General features: G+C 47.9%; 1 protein-coding gene across 2 annotated transcripts; it reads right to left on the reverse strand.

Moving 5' to 3' along the window:
- Positions 1-2152: 2152 nt before the first annotated feature.
- LOC117023012 (cytochrome c oxidase assembly factor 8) lies at positions 2153-19955 on the reverse strand. Of its 2 annotated transcripts, XM_033107399.1 has the most exons (6): positions 19769-19955; positions 17297-17380; positions 11403-11600; positions 9886-9949; positions 5338-5428; positions 2153-2600 (listed from the first exon to the last, which is right to left on the reverse strand). In XM_033107399.1, exons 1-6 carry the CDS (start codon positions 19889-19891, stop codon positions 2495-2497), a joined length of 666 nt encoding a protein of 221 aa, XP_032963290.1. In that variant the 5' UTR covers positions 19892-19955; the 3' UTR covers positions 2153-2494. The 2 variants fall into 2 exon arrangements, with proteins under 2 accessions (XP_032963290.1, XP_032963291.1); XM_033107400.1 differs by lacking the exon at positions 17297-17380 and having other exon boundaries at positions 19769-19953.
- Between the last annotated feature and the right edge of the window lie 104 nt (positions 19956-20059).

Here is a 20059-nt window from a genome sequence, read left to right on the forward strand (position 1 = left end):
CATCCCCTCTGAGCCCAGGACGCTCACTGTGGGGCACTGCTCCTTCTAGAGACAATCGTCAAAGGAAGCTTCACTTTTTTTTTTTTTTTTTTTTTACAATTTTTACTTTATGAGTCAAAGAACCACTTAACGCTTCCCTTTGTCTGAATATAGAACATATGTGCTTTGAAAGTCACCCTTTCAAAAAATATCCTTGAAGGTAGCATCTCTGTAGCCTCAGAGCTGATGGGCTCTGGTGGGGATAGAGCCTCAAGACTGCATGCCACACGTCACCTCGGTCACTCTGTCCTGAGACAAAGGACCTGCCCAAGGCCCAGCGCACTGTTGGAAGGAGGCAGCTGGCCAACAGAGAGCCATGGTCCCGGGCTCTCAGGCTTTCCTGCTGCAGGGGGCCCGGGCTGTCCGCTTCTGAAGATCTCTAGCTTCTAACTGTTACCTGCCTCCCACCCTTGACCAGAACTCATTTGAGTAAGTTTCTGTTCCTTGAAATCCCAAAGCTTGCCTCTAGGAGCCAAGGATCTCAGCAGGAAAATTTGGAAAGCTGCCAGGAAGGGCTATGGTTGGTAAAATCTCTTGTACGCTGTAAATACTGGTTGTGGGTCCCACGCCACCAGTTGAAGGCGGAATCCATCTGCTCAGGGATTGGGTAAACTAGCCATCCAAACGCTGGGCCACCAACCTGGGATAACCTAATCCCAGCATGTCCAGTGTGATTCAGGACGCCCCTGCTTTTGAAAAGGCCCCTTCTTCATGGCACACCCTGCGTGGTTGCTCAGTAGTCAGAGGTCACAAAACACGTTGCGCTTTTCATGTTCTCCCTCTGCCGTCACAAGTAGTGACGTGTCACATGTAACGTAACGTAGCTTGAACAGTTTGTCATGATGCAGTGAGCACACACACACACGTCTTTACCACCCACAGTAAAATCTGCTTTCCTGAAAAACAACTTTCCTTTCAAAAGACAATCCACTTGTCTTTTGCTGTTACTATGGAAAGTCACCGTCAAATTCTCTTACGAATTGATGTGCAAAAAGAATTAGAGTCGATAACACTGGAATTTGCTGTTTATTCCAACCTCACATTACCCAGGGAGAAGACGATCCTTAGATGACCTCAAAGTCAGTCGGTGAATTTGACGGGATGAGAGCAGGAGTTAAAAGCTCGGAAACAGTTCATGTCTCCTGGGCTTGCCCACGCAGCACCAACGGCGCTGACTGGGTTAACCCCAGCCGGTTACCACTTCTTTCTCACTTCTCTGCGGACGCACAGAGTCACACATGCTGGTGGCAGGCTGAGAATCTGTGTCTAGCAGCAGCAGTGGAGTGGATGATACAGTGGTATTTCCGTGAAACCATGTTCCACACTCTTGGATGCATGGACTCCTCTCTGGGGACCTTTGTTAACAGAACCTGGGCTAACAGACCACGGAGCGTGCCTGCCCAGGGCACTGTTCTCTGGGAAAGATGGCGGTTGGCAGCGTGCGGCCCTTGGGCACGGCTGGAGGTTCTCACGCTCACCCTCATTCATCGCACGGCTCCTAATGGCCTCAGTGGGTGTTTCTGGAATTTCTCCTTGATCATCTTCAGTGGCAGCCATTTAGAAGCCACAGAAAAATGTTACAACTCTATTGCCTCATTTTGGAATAAGAACTGTTTGTCCGTGGCTTTTGGTGAATTCCACATATCTGGTCTATCTTCACAGGACACGCTACTGACGTGGCCTGGCTGCTAAGGGAGGCGTCCCTCGTGCACGCCTGACCCCCACCCCCATGCCACACAGCTCCAGCACACAATACGACGGGCCTCAGCATTTCATAACCATGGATTCTACTTCAGCTAATGGTCATTTTAAAAGAATTTAAACAGAGGGACATGACCCAATGCTGATTTTAAAAGAATTTAAACAGAGGGACATGACCCAATAGCAAGCTGGGGAAACTTTGCAAACTGAGGCTCTACCTCGCTGCAGTAAATGCAGGTGCCTCTGCTGTCACCTGCGGTCTCTGACAGGAGCCACACTTGCTTTCACACCTGTATGTGCGAGCGGCCCCAGGGCAGCTGCATTTCATCAGGTCTCAGCTAATTCACGCTCAGTGGTCACTGAGGTCCTGGTAACACTGCAGGCAGCTTCCAAATCATTCCCACCCGTTGAGTCAAATTTTTCAGGTGAAGTTTTATTAATATTTTTATATTGTTCACTTGCAAATTGGTATCATTCAAAAACAAAAAATCCGGCACATAGTGCTTGGGTTTTATTTAACGTCACTTCCGTGACCAAGAGCCAGCTTGGCATCCAGTAGGGCAGAGCCACGTGGCCCATGGTGCACCAGGATCCACGTTCTCCCAGCCCACCCTGCAATGACATAAGCCAGGGGACCCCCATAAAGGTGAGGGGCTCAGGTCACTTACAGGTTTTTAGATCCCTCAGAAAATGCATTCCTAGACCAGCCCTTCTCATGGAAGCTTGGTTCACAGCGGGTGGGTCAGGGTGGGTTCTAATCGCTGGTCTTCTTTTGTTTCAGTCTCAGCTTGCTCCAAATCCTCTCCAGGGCCACTTTTCCCATGAAGAAGGTGATGGCAAAATTACGCTTGTACCAGTCTCTATGGAGGAACGGAAAAGCACAATGGAACACTCTGCCGGTAACGGTAACGGAGAACTGGCAGCCAGGTGTTGGAGGTGAGTGGCAGGTCCCTGATTTCTCCCCCACCTCCTCCCTTTCTCTTCCTTTCTCTGCCCTCAGTAAAGCTAAACTGTCCAGAAAAGCCCTCCTTGCCTCCACCTGGCTTTTCACCAGGCAGAGAGGAAGGCCTGGTGTACCCCGAGACCCTCTTCCCACTCCTGGAGGCCACCACAACCCTCCTTTGGTTTTTGCTAGAAGACTTCAAAAGAGCCCTCAGGCCTGGGGCGTCCCTGCAGTCCAGTGGCATTCTTGGAGGCACAACTGTTGAGTGATGGGGGCAGGAGCATGCTGGTTCTTTGGTGCTGGCACCTTATCTACATAAGAAGCATGTGACTAAAGCTCTCCATCCCGAGAAGCTAATTCCTCACAAGGGCCGACATCATAAAGCTCCCTCTTTTTCTAGATGATCTATTTGTGTCTCTAGAGAGAGAATTCCACAGCTTCTCGTACAAACACTAGGATGGAGTTCAGTCCCAGGCTTGCTGGCCTGAGTGACTTACAGAACATGCCGAAACTTGCAAATTCACCCAGCAGCTGATCGGGCAAAGCTTGTCAAGTTCCACCGCGGAACACACACGCCAGACTCTCAGTGCTAAGGCCTTGGAAGCTGAGATCCAAGTGCAGTGCTTTTCAGCAAATGAGCTAATACATGAACGTGGAACTTCTATCCCAGACTGAACTCCAGAGCTTTACTGGCTCTCAGTACAGAAGGAAGGAGAATGACCGAGGGTTTGAAAGAAGCAACAGCCAGAGGTAAAAATGCTTGTTTCCTGGAGCCTTTGCAAGGCTAGACAGAAACCCCTTTCCAAATGAGGACGATCTTTACATTTCTATCCATTTAAGTGATGCTAGAAATAGGAAACAGTGCCCTGAACAAATAAGAAAGACTTCCAGAAAAAAAATAAAAGTATCCCACCCAGATTAAGGTTCTCCTGTTAAGGAGAAGCCCGATTCCACTCCACCCAGACAACTTGATGTGACAAAGTGGAAGGGAAAAGGCAAACTAAGCTTTTCCTGTTTCCAGAGGGAAAGCAGGACAGGACAGGGTGAGGGACACAGAGGGGCGCTGAGGCCCCACTCCTGCCTGAGCTTAGGTGGGTGAGGCTGGTTCACTGACTCTGAGGGCCACAAAGCATACCCAGCATGACGCATGGTGCCAACGCCATGTCCCCACCAGAAACCAAAGGTCCACAAGAATGTGATTAACACTGGCTTGACTCAATAGCCCACTGGCTCAAAGTGACACATGGCAGCACCAGCATTCTGCTACCCTCCGGGATCCATCCAGCCTCGGCCATTGCCACCAAGCTCTAGCTCCTGCCTCACCTGCTGGGTCCGACATCATCACTGTCACATGGAAAAGCAAATCTCAAATATCACATTCTATCATTTCACCTTGAAATACACACCAGGATCGTTCAAACTTTTTTTAAAAAACACCATCATTGCATCTGATACAATGAATAACTTACCAAGACAACCTAATCTACAGTCACTTTTCCATTTCCTCTGTCAAAAATGCCTTTGTACATGTGGTTTGTCTGAATCAGGATCCAAACAAGGTCTAACCATTGCAAGAAAGTCTCTCTTAATCTGTTATAGTTCCCCCTATATTTTTTTTAAAAATTCCAGTTCCTTGTTGAAACTAGATCACTTGTTCTACAGACTTTCCAACATTCTGGGATTGTATTCTCAGGCCATCATTTTAAACATGGGCTCCTATGGACCCCTCACGGCCCACACGCACCCTCTGCCCTTTCCCTGTAAAACTGTTGTTAGATTGGGGGTGCTGACCACATACAGTCCTACTGTGTGGTGAGAGCGCCTCCCAGGCGGTGCTCCACGCTTCCGCCTCCATGTCAGGCACAATGGCAGCCGCCCCACCTTGTGCGGTGTGAAGACACAGGCCGGTTGGTCAGCTGCGGCCGCCTGGCGCGTCCACCGTAAGGTCCCCTTCAGCTTTCCTGCCAAGACCCATGACTCATATGGAAGGGAAATCCTCCCACTCCCTCAGGCCTGCACTAGCTGTCATCTACAGCGACCAGCGCCCCTTCATGCGGTCACCCAGAAGTGCAGTCAGGACAGCGGAGGCAGGGCAGGAGGGCACTCTTTGGAGTCTCCTTCATTTGCCAATTCTCAGAATAACAAGTGGCTGCCCAGCATTCCACAGAGGTGACCACGAGCCTGTCAGGATCGTTATGATGGGAAAAACATTCGTGTACCTCATGCATTTTAGTCCACTGCGGTCATTTTCTTTGTGTGACGGATATGACTCAGTCCCTGGCCCATGGAACCCTTCCACTGGCTCCCAGGCTGCCTTCACAGGACCCTGCTGGCCTCCAAGCCTCCCTGCTGTCAGACACGCGACAGCAGCTCATCCTGTGCTGTTCCTACCCCAACCACAATTCTCCAAGGAGCCCAGTTCAGTGGGAGGTGCTCTCTGGAACCCCCTGTCTAAGCATTATGGGTGCCACCTGCTCTGGGGCTGCCATACAAATAACTTGAGGCTGCCAATCTTATTGAAAAGTGCAAATACTAAGTTTACAGCAACCTCTGCCTTTCATGCAAACACGGGTGTCATTAAATTCAGATGAGAAAATAATCCTACCCAATATGGACGTGATACTCAAATTTTGAGGAGAAAAGAAAACACCTACCTGTTATAATGCATGTGCTTCTGAAAATTTTTACTTAAAAATTCCTTGTAAAAGTCAGCCATTTCTTCTGCGTTCAATGTTGCTTTTTGGCCTGAAAATACATTTCAACTTAAACATTAATACTTAAGGGAAAGGAATTCACGAACAACTATTGATCTAAGAAACGAGTTTAGCAAGTCTGCAGGATACAGGATCAATATACACGTCAACTGTATTTCTATACACCAGCAATAAACAATCTGAAAATGAAATAAAAAAAAATTCCATTTATAATAACATCAAAAAGAATAAAAGACTTCGGAATAAGGCAGAAAGGAAGTGGAAGACTTGTACACTGAAAACTGCAAAACGTAGTTGAAAGAAAGGAAAGAAGACCTACAATGGAAAGACATGCCATGTTCGTGGTTTTGACCCGTCTGCTGGTCACACTCGCGCCCCACATCAGAATGCCAGCTCCTCACGGCCCCCTGGCCTGTCACCTGGGGCACCACCGCTGCCCTCTGAGGCAGATGTTTGTAAACACCTCAGATCAATGAAAGAATGGATGCTAAGTGGGAGAAGAAAGGGAAGGACTAGCTGCCCGAGGAGGGGAAGACGCCAAAGGCCCAAGGGAAGGTGTTGAAGGATGAACAGGATCCCTCAGGGCAGAGAAAGGGGAGAAAGTCGTCACAGGCCAGGAGGCAGCAGATGTGGCCGATCAGAGGGCAGGAGAGGGGGGCTAGAGCGAGGTGAGGGCGCCGGGGAACGAAGCCGGGCCGGGCTTCAGGCCCCGAGAGTATCAGCGCCTCTGGGCAGCGCGCGGGGTTTGGGCCAGTCGTGCGGGGGGCTGTGTGCACCCCAGTAAGCTTCCTGGCCCCCATCTCCAGCCTCAGCACTGCGTGAGGAACTGAAGGGCAAGGTGTCCTCCCAGCACAGCGCTGAGCGGCTCCACCTGGACGGTGCTGCGGCTTCTCTCCTGCCGAGAACGTGGGGCACAGCAGCACCTCCCAAGCCGCTCGGAGACGATGTGAGGTCTAGCCAGGGCGGCGGCTGGCACGGGGCCTGGCACAGAAGCGCCCCCTTGCTAACACTGCTGGCAGAAGAGCAGAAGCCCCAGAGTTATCATAAGGACAGGCGTGCCATCGGCAGCCCCTGGTCCAGCTTTGGGTCTTGCCCCCACGTCCCCAGGCTGACGCTCGGCATAAGGCGGAAGCACCCAGAGTGTGACCTCCCCCCACGCTGCCCGAGCCGCATAAGTAAAGACATCCAGGCGGACCACTCTAACTCCTTACACACTGCTGGCCCCCGGCAGGCGTTTCAGAAGTGCCAGCTGACTTAACGGAGGCCACCCCATGGCAGACTTTTCCCCACCGCAGGAACATGGGGACGCTGGACTCCTCCCACACAAGAGTTAATGTGGGGACCGGCAGAGCTGAAGTCCTGGCCTTCTGCTGTTTGCTGCAGAACATTGCAGGGAACAGCCAGGATGAAGGAACAGCCTCATCCAAGCTGCCACTGCTGGGCACTGAGATGGTCCCCATTTTGCTGCAATGAAAAATAATGCTACAAGGAACACACAGGGAGTTCTTCTCATATTTGCCTCTAGAATGAATTCTTAGCTGTTTTGTGGCCATAATTCCCCTGCTTCTTGGCATATGTGTACTACATGCAGCTAAATCCTGGAAAAGGCAGGACATTTTCTACTGCCACCAACATCTACGAGCAGCGTACTGTCCACTTGCCCCACCAGCACTGAGCCGATCACCACAAACACCCCCGTGAATCCACAAGCAGAGAATGATGTCTGGCTCTGCTTTAATTCACACTGTACAATCTGGGCTTTGAATAACTTTTCTTTTTGAAGTCATGCTGTTCATCTACAAGTGTTCTGCTATTTTTGCACATCCATTAGGCTTTTTATCAAGTCCAGACTGCCCTGCCCCTTCATCTCTGCCGCGAACACCCCTAATCTTCTGTTCACGGTTGCTGACCCCTTTGTTGCCCGGCCGTCTGGTTTCCTGGGCTCTGCCCTTGCGCTGCCTCCAGCCCCCGTTTCCATGGTAGCAGCCACGCTCATTCAACCCCTGGGCCTCTGCTATCTGGGGACACCATCCCACTGGACAGACCACCTGAGGAGAGCCGCGAACTTGGGAGGTAATCTGAGGCCTGTTCACAGCAGAGAAGACTGAAGCGGTGGGGCAGAGAGGGGCTGAAACGAGGAGACAGCATGTCCTGGGTTCCCTTTGGTGCCAGTGACTGAGTGCAGGCCATACCTGGTCCTGGGCTGAGCCACCGCTGTGTCCCCTCAGCAAACTCTCCTTTACAGAAAGACAGGTCCAGGAGTCCCGACCCACAGCCATGGTCAGTTTTCATGCTCCTGAATCTCTCTCCCTTTAGATGTGGCAGAGACACCGCACTGTGTTCCCTTCCCTCTGCCTTTCGTGCTGGCCTTTCTTCTGGACAAAATACCCGTAATCATTTTCTCTCAGTGTCACTGTATGCCTCAATAACATTTCGTACTGTTTGTGAAATGGATGTCTGCGGTCAGAACACTGTTCAGACGGAAAATCCAAAGCTAAGTCTGCTGAGAGAATCATTGTTCCTCTAGACTTTCTACAAGTAGGAACTGAGTATTTAACTTTTTAATCCATAAATGATTGATTTTTAATAATTTTTCGATCCATTTGTAATCAATTTGTATTATAGGGAGTATGAATCTAAATTACTTTTGGGCCCAAAGTACTAGTTCCTCCAACATCATTTATGAAACAAGCCTCCTCTCCTCTCAGTTCTGCGTGACCCCTACATTCATGTATCACGAGTGCATTCTGACCCCTGAGGTGACAAACCTGCTTACCTCCCCTCCCCACTGCTGTCACTGCAGCCTGGTAATGGCTTAAACAGCTGACAGAGCGGGCCCCTCCCTTCAGGTGTGTATCCTTTCCACAATACATACTTTCCTGTTTTATTACCAAATTAACTTTTAAATCTCAGGCAGCCCTTCACTACTTAGTAATAGATAACTTCAATAGAACTCTGTGAAGTTAAGAAGACTCACAACAACCCCTCCCGTCTGTTAGGAGAGGGTCTGTTTCCAGAGCACTCCCACAGCAGGAAGCCCCCACCCCACCTGCTCTGGACTAGGAGGCTGGTGCATGCTACCTAAGGGCGGCGGCGTCTGTGGCCCACGCAGCCCGAGGCCTCGCTTGGCAAGAACAGCTTGGGGTGAGCTGAGAGCCATGGTGGTCGGACAGGCCCTTGGAACCCAACTCTCCAGGTCAGAAGCTAGGCCCGCCCCTCCACTCACTCACTGTGTAGTTTTGTTGAAATGACTTGCCCTCATCTGTAAATGTCTTTGTGCCATTGGTCACTGTGGGAAATAAAACAGATGGCATGGGAAAAGGACTAATCACAGCACCCAGCACCCAACCCCCAGCAGGACATGAACTTGTGAGCTGTGACTCCACGCCTGTGCGTTAGCCCAATGCAGACCTGGCTTTGGATTTTCCGTCTGAACAGTGTTCTGACCGCAGACATCCATTTCACAAACAGTACGAAATGTTATTGAGGCATACAGTGACCCTGAGAGAAAATGATTACGGGTATTTTGTCCAGAAGAAAGGCCAGCACGGAAGGCAGAGGGAAGGGAACACAGTGCGGTGTCTCTGGCACATCTAGTGGATGGCATGGGGACCAAGACATGAAAGAAGGGAGCTGGGCAGGGAGGGGGCACAGCCGTCACCCTATAACGGAGCCTTGGGAGGGGGTGGGGCTAAAACGTAATCCAGCAGCAACTGTCAGATTTGGGTTTGGCAGAGCAGCATAGAATGAACAGATAGACTCAGAGAGGGGCTGACAGACTACGTCTGAGGCCCAAGCAGGCCGCCACCTGCACTGCAAACAGTGCTTTATCGGGACACATCCCCCCCGAGACGTCCCTATTTTCTGTGGCTGCTTTCACACCACAACAACAGAGCTGAGTCGGTCAAACAGGGACCCCGAGGATCCACAAGGACTAAAGTACTTACCATGTAGCCCTGTACAGAAAGAGCTAGCTGACCCGATTTAGAGGTTGGAGGCCAAAGAACCAATTAGGAAGTTACTCTAATAGACAAGAATGAACAGGGCTGAACTAAAGCCATGTTTCAAGGGCAGCACAGCTCAACGATGTTTCATGCAGGAGACATGAAGGTGGGAGAGAGCCCCTAAGGATGATGCCCCAGGCTCATGGGAGCCAGGAACTGAGGTCAGGAAAACAGCCAGAGGAGCTGGTGTGGGAGAGGGGTGGCAGGAGCCATGGGACCCTGGAACACAAGTCCAGAGGTCAAGGGAGGTCGTCAATCAGAATGACTAGAAATACCAGAAGCCTCACTTCACCCAAAAGAGAGGAGGGAGCAGGGGGAAGGCAAACAATGAGCCACTGAGCACACCTTCAGAGCACCTGTTGCAAAGGGGCCGCGATGAGCACGCCCTCAGAGCACCTGTCACAACATCCTTTCTTTTTATGGCCTCATGTAGCTAGTTACTCAAACAAAAACATGTTAGCAGAAAAAGAACAAATGAACTAACCTGTCTCAGCTGTTAGTCCCAGGCCTTTAGCTTGTAGTCTTGAATGAATAAATTCTTCTTTTTCCTAAAAGAAGATAACTATCAGACAAGTTTCCGCCTTCCCGTTCCTGCCTGATTAGGCCACAGTTCACAGCGCTCTACGGAAGTCTGGGTGTGGGCTTCCTGAGAAGTGGCCTCGCAAAGCCTGTTTCAAACCATCTGAATTCAGTTAAAAGTTTCATGCTTGAAATAGGATTTGAAAGGAGATGCGTACTAAACTTTGGGAAGCACTGTTTGTTTATAAATCCCCAGAATAAGATAAATACACTCCATTTGACTTAGCCTGCCCAAATGGATGAACACAGAACTTAAATGCTTTTCTTCTCGATTAGAGTATTTATACTTCTTTTTCATATAATTTATTTATCAGTGTGCTGTTAAGAATTCTAAATCCTCGGAAAGAATGACAATATGTCACAGAGAGCCCCATTTCCACAAACACACACTCTTCTATACACATACAACACACAGTTCTGGTTCTGGCTCTATATGCCCTTCACTTCCAGGAAAGTCTCAAGATTTGTGAATCTATGAATGATCAATTTTAAAGTTATACGCATATTCCCATAGTACATAGGAGGTCGGACAATGAAGTTTGCAAACTCATCCTAGAAAAAGTGCTACATACCTCATTGCTGAATATCACTACGGTCACCTTCGAAGTCCTCCCCTTGGGAAGCTATGCACTGACGCCAGCACCCAGTCCACCCTTCAAAGCAATTTTGGAACTCTTTTTCTGGAATGGTCATCAGAGCTGTCATCGTATTACCCTTGATGTCCTGAATGTCATCAAAATGTCTTCCTTTCCATATTTCCTTTATCTTCGGGTAAAGAACGAAGTCATTGGGGGCCAGATCAGGTGAGTAGGGAGGGAGTTCCAATACAGTTATCTGTTTACTGGCTAAAAACTCCCTCACAGACAGTCCTGTGTGAGCTGGTGCATTGTCGTGATGCAAGAGCCAGGAATTGTTGGCGAAAAGTTCAGGCCATTTTCATCTAACTTTTTCACGCAGCCTTTTCAGCACTTCTAACTGTTAACTGTGTCCAGTTGGTACAAACAGTTGGTCCAGTTGGTTAACTGTTTGTCCAGTTGGTACAAATTCATAATGAATAATCCCTCTGATAGCAAAAAAGGTTAGCAACATCGTTGCAACAAGTTTGCAAACTTAATTGTCACACCTCATACATGTACACGTATGGGGAGGGGCAGGTATGGATGAGATACCACCAAATACGGGAAATTGTCCGTAAGTTCTTGGACTTTGGTGAAATGATGTTTACATAACTAAACCAACGTTACCATCAGCTAATTGATAGAAATAAGAGTTAAGTTCCTGCGGCATCTCACTCATCAGTGTAATATGGAAAAGACACTGAACAAACCTGCTACAACTGAAAGGCAAAGCAAATGCTAAGGCTAAGAACCTCCAGGTAGCCAACGGTATCATTCCTCATTCTGATCGGAAACAGAAAGTTACCTTACGAAAAGTCAAGTTCTGGTTTGCCCAGAACTGTTGGTTCCATTCTTGTGTTTCTTGTCTTAATTCTCTCAGCTTTTGCTCCGATGGTGATTCGTCTTCAGGGATGTAAAAGTGAACAGGTCGAAGGTTTGAGTATTTATCTGGGGGTCCTATCCAGTCATGGCAAGATTTCCGTGGAGGGCAGAATCTTGAAACCTTCAACAAAACGCATGGGGTTAACATACAACTAAACGAATCTCCAGTGTTACAAAATGAACAGTCCAGATTTACGAGAGGCCCTCCTTGTTAGCACCCTCTTTGGAAGACTCTGTGCCAGCAACGTCCAGGTCAAAAGACCTGTAATAAACACTATTGACATTAATGGGCTACCTAACACATCCCACGCTGCTGCTGGGGCAACTCGACACCCGAATGCAAAACAAGAATCCCTATTTTGCACCATGTACAAAAATTAACTCAAAATGGATCAAAGACCTGAATCTAAAACTATAAAATTTCTCAAATACAGTAGAAAATTGTACGACCTTAGATTAGACAAAGATTTCTTTAATACAAAACCAAAAACACAATCCATAAAACAAAAAATAGATGAACATGAGTTCACCAAAGTTAAAACCGTCTGATCTCCCACAGACACTATTAAGAAAGTGAAAAGACAAGTCATAGCCTGGGAGAAACTACATGCAAATCTGGAGAAGGACCTGTTTCCAGACTATATAGATTTCTCAAAGCTCGATAAGAAAACAGACAATCCAATTGAAAAATGGGCAAAATATCTAAATAAAAGTTTCTCCAAAGATATACAGATGCAAATAAGCACATAAATACATGCTCAACATCATTAGTCATTGGGAAATGCAAATCAAAAACCACAGTGAGATACCACCACACACCTACTGATATGGCTAAAAACACAAAACAAAAATATCTGACAATACCAAGTGCTGTCAAGGACGTGCAACAATCGAGCTCTTGTACATGGCCCATGGAAATGCAAAATGCTACAGCCACTTTGGAAAAAAGGTTGGTAGTCATTATAAAATGAAACATTTATAGGTTACTTAGCCAAGATGAATCAATATATATATTCACACAAAAACCTGCATGTAACTGTTTAAAGTAGCTTTGTTTTTATACCGCCAAAGTCTGGAAACAGCTCAAATGTTCTCCCACCAGTGACAGGAAAACCAAAGTATGGTGCATCCACACTGATACTACTCAGCCATAGAGACAACAGATAACACGGATGGACCGCAAATGCATCATGGTCATCAAAAAGCCACACTCAAGCATATGCATGGCTGTTTATAAGACCCTGTGGGAAAGGCAGGTGCTGGACGGGCTACAAAGGAATTTTCCGGGGTGATGAAAATGCGCTCTGTCTTGAACCGTGGTGTGGGCAAGTTTGTCAGGAGTGAATTTTACTGAATGTAAATTGGACTTCAATAAACCTGTTATTAAATTTAGCAGATCAGTTGAGTAACCAAAAGACCAGGTTTCCATTTGCCTTTTAAAGGATCGATGTCACCAAAACTCACGGGGGAAAAATACAGTTCAAGTCTCTTATACTTATTTTTTAAAAAGCCAGCTCTACCAAACGTGACATCCACCTCCAAGAACGGGAGTTCCTCCCACGAGCCCTTCCTCCCAGAACACGTACAACACTGCCCAGGCCCAGACAGGGTGGGCCACTGACCCATGCCAGGCCACAGGATGGAACGCAAAACAATACACAGAGCAGAGAGCCGGGCACCAACAGGACAGACCACGTGATTCCACTGCTGGAGAAACTAACCAGGTCCACAGTTGCTGGGGTGAGGGGGCTGGAGTGACAGCCTCGATCTTACTGGGTCAGGGACTGCGAAGATTTATACATTTGTCAAAACTCATTAGAAGTACACTTAACATGGGTGTATTCATTTTACTATAAATGAAGTACAGCTCGATAGTCAATTAAAATCCACTTCACCTTCATAAAGCTGGGTTTATATGAACGTTTGGTGGAGAGACACCCACCGAAGTTGAACGAGATACGGCAATTCTTTATGAACTATCATCAGAAAATTCAGGAGTTCTGGGCCAGCAGAAGTCACTGCCCTCAAGTGTCTTTACCTAACTGCTAGCCCATGACGGGTTTCTAAGTGTTCCCATGAGCTCTCAGAACCATGCCTTCCCCGTGGTGGGAGAACAGGGAGGCATTGGTGCAGGTGGGCAGCTCAGAGCTGCAGGGGAAGTGGGGAGCCAGGCTGACCGATCGCAGAAAGGAACGGCAGGGAGAGGGGGAGAAGTCTAGACACAGCTGTCACCTGCATGGCCACCGCTGCTGCAGGTTGCAGATGACACAGTTCATACCCCTCTGGACTATTGCACCCCGCTGACTAGTTCAGTATGACTATTTCATTCTTGCAGAATCAAACACCTTTGCATTTTTTTTTGAAGGGGAACAGGACTTTACTGGGGAACAGTGTGTACTTCCAGGACTTTTTTCCAAGTCAAGTTGTTGTACTTTCAATCTTAGTTGTGGAGGGTGCCGTTCAGCTTCAAGTTGTTGTCCTTTCAGTCTTAGTTGTGGAGGGTGCAGCTCAGCTCCAGGTCCAGCTGTCGTTGCTAGTTGCAGGGGGCGCAGCCCACCATCCCTTGCGGGAGTTGAACCGGAAACCTTGTAACTGAACCATCCAGGAGCTCAGCGGCAGCTCAGCTCAAGGTGCCGTGTTCAATCTTAGTTGCAGGGGGCAGAGCCCACCATCCCTTGCGGGAGTCGAGGAGTTGAACTGGCAACCTTGTGGTTGAGAGCCCACTGGCCCATGTGGGAATCGAACCGGCAGCCCTCGGAGTTAGGAGCATGGAGCTCCAACCGCCGGAGCCACCGGGCTGGCCCCAAACACCTTTGTATTGAATCATCTTTACTTTTGTCTGTACTTCTAGAGTGTCTCTCAGTGTCATTGGGAAGTCAAGTTGGGCTGGAAGAGGCACAGCCAAAGTGGAAAGTTCCAGATGAGAGGCCAGCAACTCGCACAAAAGGGATTGAAGTCTTCCTTCCTGCGTGAAAATGACAGGGCCCCGCTGGCAGACAGACAAGACATCCCGTCTGCTACTTAAGACCTGAAACTGCCCCTCATGAAATCTGCTGATTTCTAACTAGACTGACGGAAGAATCGTTTTTCGGAAGTGAAGGCAGGACCGTACCCACAGACCTTTAACATTTTATCCGTCATTCTATTCTAAGAACAATATCCGATCACCACATCTTCCTGTTTGCTTGTTAACAAAAGCACTTCTAAGAATCCTACTTTTCTGCAAATATTTCTGGACTTCTCCCCACAGCCTCTGCATCTGTGATATTTAGATATTCTTTGAAACTGAAGGTGAGTCACACAAAGAAGCCAGTGGGTGCAGAGCCAGCCATCGGCTGCGGACCTTCCCAACAAGATAAGGCTCCTTCCCTCCTCCCAGCAGAACAGCCCTTCCAGGTGTCAACTCTGCCAGCAGCAAGGGGCAAGGGGCATCCTGAATATGCATGTTTACCCGTGACCACGTTCTAGAACTGTGCCCGTTTTCTCTTCTGACAGGTTCCCTACCAGGAAAGGAGCCAGACCAACAATTCATGGCTTTTTCAAGCTACCCACACATCACAAAGCAAGCTCAGAGAGGCGCCACGGGGGCTTGGCTCTTTTCCACGTCTTAGTTCCTGCTGACATAAACCGCTTTCCGGGTGAGCTCTGTAAACCAACCCCACCCATCACCCTCAGGTCCCATTAAAATGGCAGAGACCTTCTCTCAGCGGCAGCAGACACAGCTCCTCCGCACTCGCTATAAACATACACTGTCGTTGTCCACCCAAGAAATGCCATGCTGAAAAGGGAGGAGAAGGGACTTGAGGGAGGAAAAAGTCCTTCTGCAAAAGGAAGAGTCCCTTTGAGGTGTGAATAATCACCGACAGGTATGGTTCTTAGAGCAGACATAGCTAATGCTTAGACGGGGGTGGCAGGGAGGCGTGTGGGGCAGGCAGACTTGCAGGCGGGAAGACATGCTAGAACCCAACAGGCCGCGGGCAAGCAGCCTGACAGTTCTCCCCTGTTCACGCGAGGACCATTCCTGTTCCTACTCGTCTGACTGAGCTTTCATTACTGTGTCTGGTGGGAGCTAACCCCCTTTCTTCTCGTTAACTGCAAACTGCCGGGCGGGGCAGCCCCACACTGAGTCCAGCTCTGCGGCCCAGCCTGGCTCCCGTCCCTTCTGCTTTCCCACAGGCTCCTGAGCTCACCCAGCACACTCCTCCCAGGGGCCTCTCCTTCGACAAGCCAGGATTTGTAGCAGGAGACCTTTCCCCAGCACCCCCCTTCCCAGAAGTGCCCGTACATAACACAAAGCTCTTCTTTGAGTTAAGGTTTCACCGCCAGCTGCTGGGGAAACTGACAAGCAATGATAAAAGAAACAAAAGTTGGAGAGATTTAGTGTTTGTGCTGGTGTCTCCAGGCCTACAGTCCTGACTCCTCTGAGATGGGAACCGAAAGCCTTTATCTCCTGGAGGCCTGGGGTCCCCAGCCTCCCATTCATCAGAACCAAGCTGGCTTTATACCAGGAGTGCAAGGTTGGTTCAACATCAGAAAATCAGTCCCCATGGAAGAACACACCACCAAGGAGGCAGTCGTCTCAAAAAAGCCACATACGATGGGGCAGCCGGATGGCTCAGTTGGTTAGAGCACGAGCTCTCAACAACAAGGTTGCCGGTTCAATTCCCGCATGGGATGGTCGGCTGTGCCCCCTGCAACTAAAGATTGAAAACGGCGACTGGACTTGGAGCTGAGCTGCACCCTCCACAACTAGGTTGAAGGACGACTTGGAGCTGATGGGCCCTGGAGAAACACATTGTTACCCAATAAAAATTAAAAAAAGAAAAAAGTTAAATACGAATGTGTTCAAGGCTCTGTCTAGAATGCAGTTGTCAATGTGCAGGAAACACATAGGCCAGGGAACATGTTAAATCACACCTTGGGAATATAATCAGTAAAATCCAGACAGTGGGAATTTCTAAAGGGCACATCCATTCCCCCGACCCCAAATAAACTGCTTTAAAAAAAAGGAAGAAAATGGAGTCAAAACATACAGATTAAAAGAGAAATAATGTGGAGACCTTCTTTGGATCCTGATAAAACAAACTGTAAAAGAAAACATTGATGACATTTCTAAGACAATCGAAGCAATCTGAACATTGGACATTTGCTGGGATTAAGGAATTATAATATTTTAGATATGAATTATGTATAATTCATAGATATGTATTATGATTACGTAATACATTATGATTACATAATACATATTTAGATATGTATTATGTTTACATATCTTTTTAAAGTCCTTATCTTTCTAAGATACATACTGAAATATTTACAAATGAAATACAATGTCTGATATTTGCCAGAAAATTATCGGGAAGAGAAACGGGATGAGAGTAAAGGTGAAATAAACAGCCATGAGTAGGTAACTGTAGAAGCAGGGTGTTAGATTACAGAGCAATTCTTTATATTATTCTACCTTCTATCTTTGTACGTTTTACACTTACAATAAGTAACGATAAGTTAATGTAATTCTCCACATTAACAGAATAAAGGGAAAACACGTACTCATTTTACGAGATGAAGAAAAAGCATTTGGTAACATGAGAACACTGGGAAAACTTCCATGTCAGTCCTCAATCTGCTGTGTAACATCAACTAAGTCACTTTACCTCTCTGGGTTCTAATTTCCTCATCTTTATAATTGATAATGGAGTTAAAAATGGTTTTTAAAGTCCTCCTGCCCCAGCTTTAATTTCTTATTTATTGTAAGCAAGCCTTTGAAATACTAGAAATATCCATGTTACCTTTAAATCCTATGACTAGTCCTCTTACCAGTTTCTCATCTATCTTGAGTTTCAACTTCCTCCTTATGATGTTTAGTTTGAATCTACAGTTGGGGGTTTGAAGAGCATTCTCCTAAATAAAAATGTAAGCAAAATATGAGATCAGTAGCTCCATTATTTGTTATTTGTAAATACTACCTATCCATGCTGAGGGCCTGTTTCTTTGATTCAAGAATTACTGAAAGAAAAATTTTAATTCATTATCCTCTGGATATAGTACCTGTAACATGTATATTCTTTATATGCAAGCATTATGTTCTTGAGAAAATCATTCAATCTTCCTGTGCCTAAGTTTTCTCATCTGTAAAATGGGGAAGATAAAGGCATGGACTTCGTAGAATTCAGAGGATCAAATAAGTGACCATGTGAACAGCACTTAGAACAGTGCATCCACGTGCTCAATAAGTGTTAACTATTATCATAAATGTTAGTGAAATTCAGGACAAGCAAATATTAATGCGTATAATGTAATCAGCGATTCTCTAACTTACTCGATTCGCCCTTAACATCCTGATGTTACACCTCAATAAACCTAGGAGGGGGGAAAAAAAATAGACAAACCAAGAAGATAAATAAGTAAGTACCCTGGCGCCCAGGCTGCATTCCAGCGCAATCACATCAGAATCCCAGGGCGGGGCCCCCAGGTTTTTTAAAGTTTTCCAGATGATTCAAATTGTGCAGACACGTTTGAAAACCAATGATGTAAACCACATAATTAAGGAATAAGCAGGTAAGAAGTAGTAAGAGAACACTGAATTTCAGTGCTGAGTTTTTAAGTTGGGTTTGGAAAGTGGTCCCTAATTCTAAGTTCTATAATATTTTTCTATTAAAAACTGGTGCCCAGTGATCAGAGAAGGGAATAAACTGTGTAGGTCCTGAAAGCAGGTCTCCTTCAGGTGGAGGGCAAAGAATTAATGAAAAACACAGGATGAACTAGATATTCAGGATTAAAATACATGTTTCGATAGAGAAAACAAAAGGTTTACAACCTGTCCCTTTTAAGAAGAGCTAATATTTAAAATCAAAGTTGGAAAGACAACAATCTCTCTGTGCTGCAGGAATTTAATTACCTGGAGAATAGGACATGGCTCAGGAAGTACAAAGAGGGGGCCCAACATAGAGTAAACACAAACTGCCCTGAGGTAAGAGCTGTCCTTTTACATCCATATAGTATCTAGAATAATGGGGCACACGTCCTGAAAAAACAACACAAGTCACAATGCTAGAAAGCTGGGCAAGGTCTGGCTCCACTCTTGGCAGCGTCACAATCATCACCTCCACAGGTGCGGCAGGCAGGGCCACAGGTGTGCGGCACTGGCTTCCTTGCCCCTGGACCACAGAAGGCTCTTCTTCACGATCAGACCCACGCCCGGTAAGACTGAAGCCATTTGCCCTCCCAGAGCATTTTCACAGACCTGTGCAGTATCTTTCTGCCCAAAGGCTGAGAGGAGTGGATATGTTCTGGGAACGGAGGTGGGAGCTGCGACTACTGTAACAGGGAACTGAGCTGAAGGCCCAGCATTGGGGGGACCAGGTGTCCTGTAACTTCTTGTCTAAACTAAATCAGACAGAACTTCAAAGCCACATTTATAAACCAATGTTCACAACAACAGACCAAAAGAAATGAAAATGTACAGGTAGGCGCATTTTGGAATTCTTCCTTGGCTGTTTTTTAATCCTTCTTTATTGTTTAAACCAGGCTTTCCAGCCGCCCTCTTTAGCCTGTTAGCAAATCTAGTGTTAGTATTTGTACGCTTTGTTTAAGTACTTTATCAACAGCCCGTTCCACACACACATTTTCATGTCACAGTTGGAATAAAGGCCTACAACGCACTTAAAACAAAACATCCTTCCCTAAAAAAGTACGATTTATAAAGACTGCTTGCCATTCTTTGCTGCTAAATCATTTCGTGTCCTTTAACACTTAATCTTTGTGGCTCTTTAGCCAGTAACATGCACATATGCACACACTGTTTCCAGAGAAGAAAGTCCGTTCATCCTGAAGTTCTACAGAATACGGTGACAAAGTTTGCCATCGCTTGAAAAATAGCACTAATAACCTTAACGAAGCCAAAACACAGACAAAAACAAACAAAACTACAGGCTGAGCACAGCAAGAGCTCTTTAAATAGAAGAAATAGTTATCCTTGGGGAGCAATAAGGTGCTAATGGCTGACTCGGCTGTATTAGCACAAATTCTGTCCACAGCGCCCGGCGCGGCGGCAGCACCCCAGGTGCGTGAGACCCAGGCGGTTGCGACAGGACACTTGGGGGGCTCCGCGGCCAGGAGCGCCTCCCCACGCTCCCCCTCTGTCCGACAGGCCGCGCGGGCTCGGGGCCCTGCTCCCGGGAGCTCAGCTGACGCAGGTGTGCGGGGCCCCAGGTGTCTGGAGGACGCGGCCTGGACCGGCGGCCTTGCGGTCCCCCCTCGCGGCCCAGCCTCTCCGGGAACCCCGCTCACCCGGCTCGGCGCCGCTTCCCTGCACTCAGCGCCGCGCTCGGGGGCGAGGTGACAGCCGCGGCCAGGGAAGGCGCGGCAGAGAGGAGGCACGAGGGCTCTCCTCAGAGTCCGCCAGGGCGCCATGGCCCACGTCCCCGCGCTCCCGCGGCGCACGGCAGAGTCGCGACGGCGCAAGGGGCTGCCTTACGGCAGGTCGCAAAGCCAGAGGACGGGGCGCGACGGGCCGACCGTGCGCTTCCCTCGCGGGGGACGGGCGGCGGGGCGGCAGGACGGCGTGGGCGGGGACCGGCG

Source organism: Rhinolophus ferrumequinum, chromosome 6 (assembly GCF_004115265.2).
Source record: "Rhinolophus ferrumequinum isolate MPI-CBG mRhiFer1 chromosome 6, mRhiFer1_v1.p, whole genome shotgun sequence".
Classification (NCBI taxonomy): Eukaryota; Metazoa; Chordata; class Mammalia; order Chiroptera; family Rhinolophidae; genus Rhinolophus; species Rhinolophus ferrumequinum.

Coding starts and splice junctions, on each gene's coding strand:
- LOC117023012 (XM_033107399.1), bottom strand. CDS start 19,891: ATGGCGCCCTGGCGGACTCTGAGGAGAGCCCTCGTGCCTCCTCTCTGC. Junction 9,950..11,402: donor AGAACTTGACTTTTCGTAAG/GTAACTTTCTGT, acceptor ATCTTCTTTTAG/GAAAAAGAAGAATTTATTCA. Junction 5,429..9,885: donor GGGACTAACAGCTGAGACAG/GTTAGTTCATTT, acceptor ATGTATTTTCAG/GCCAAAAAGCAACATTGAAC.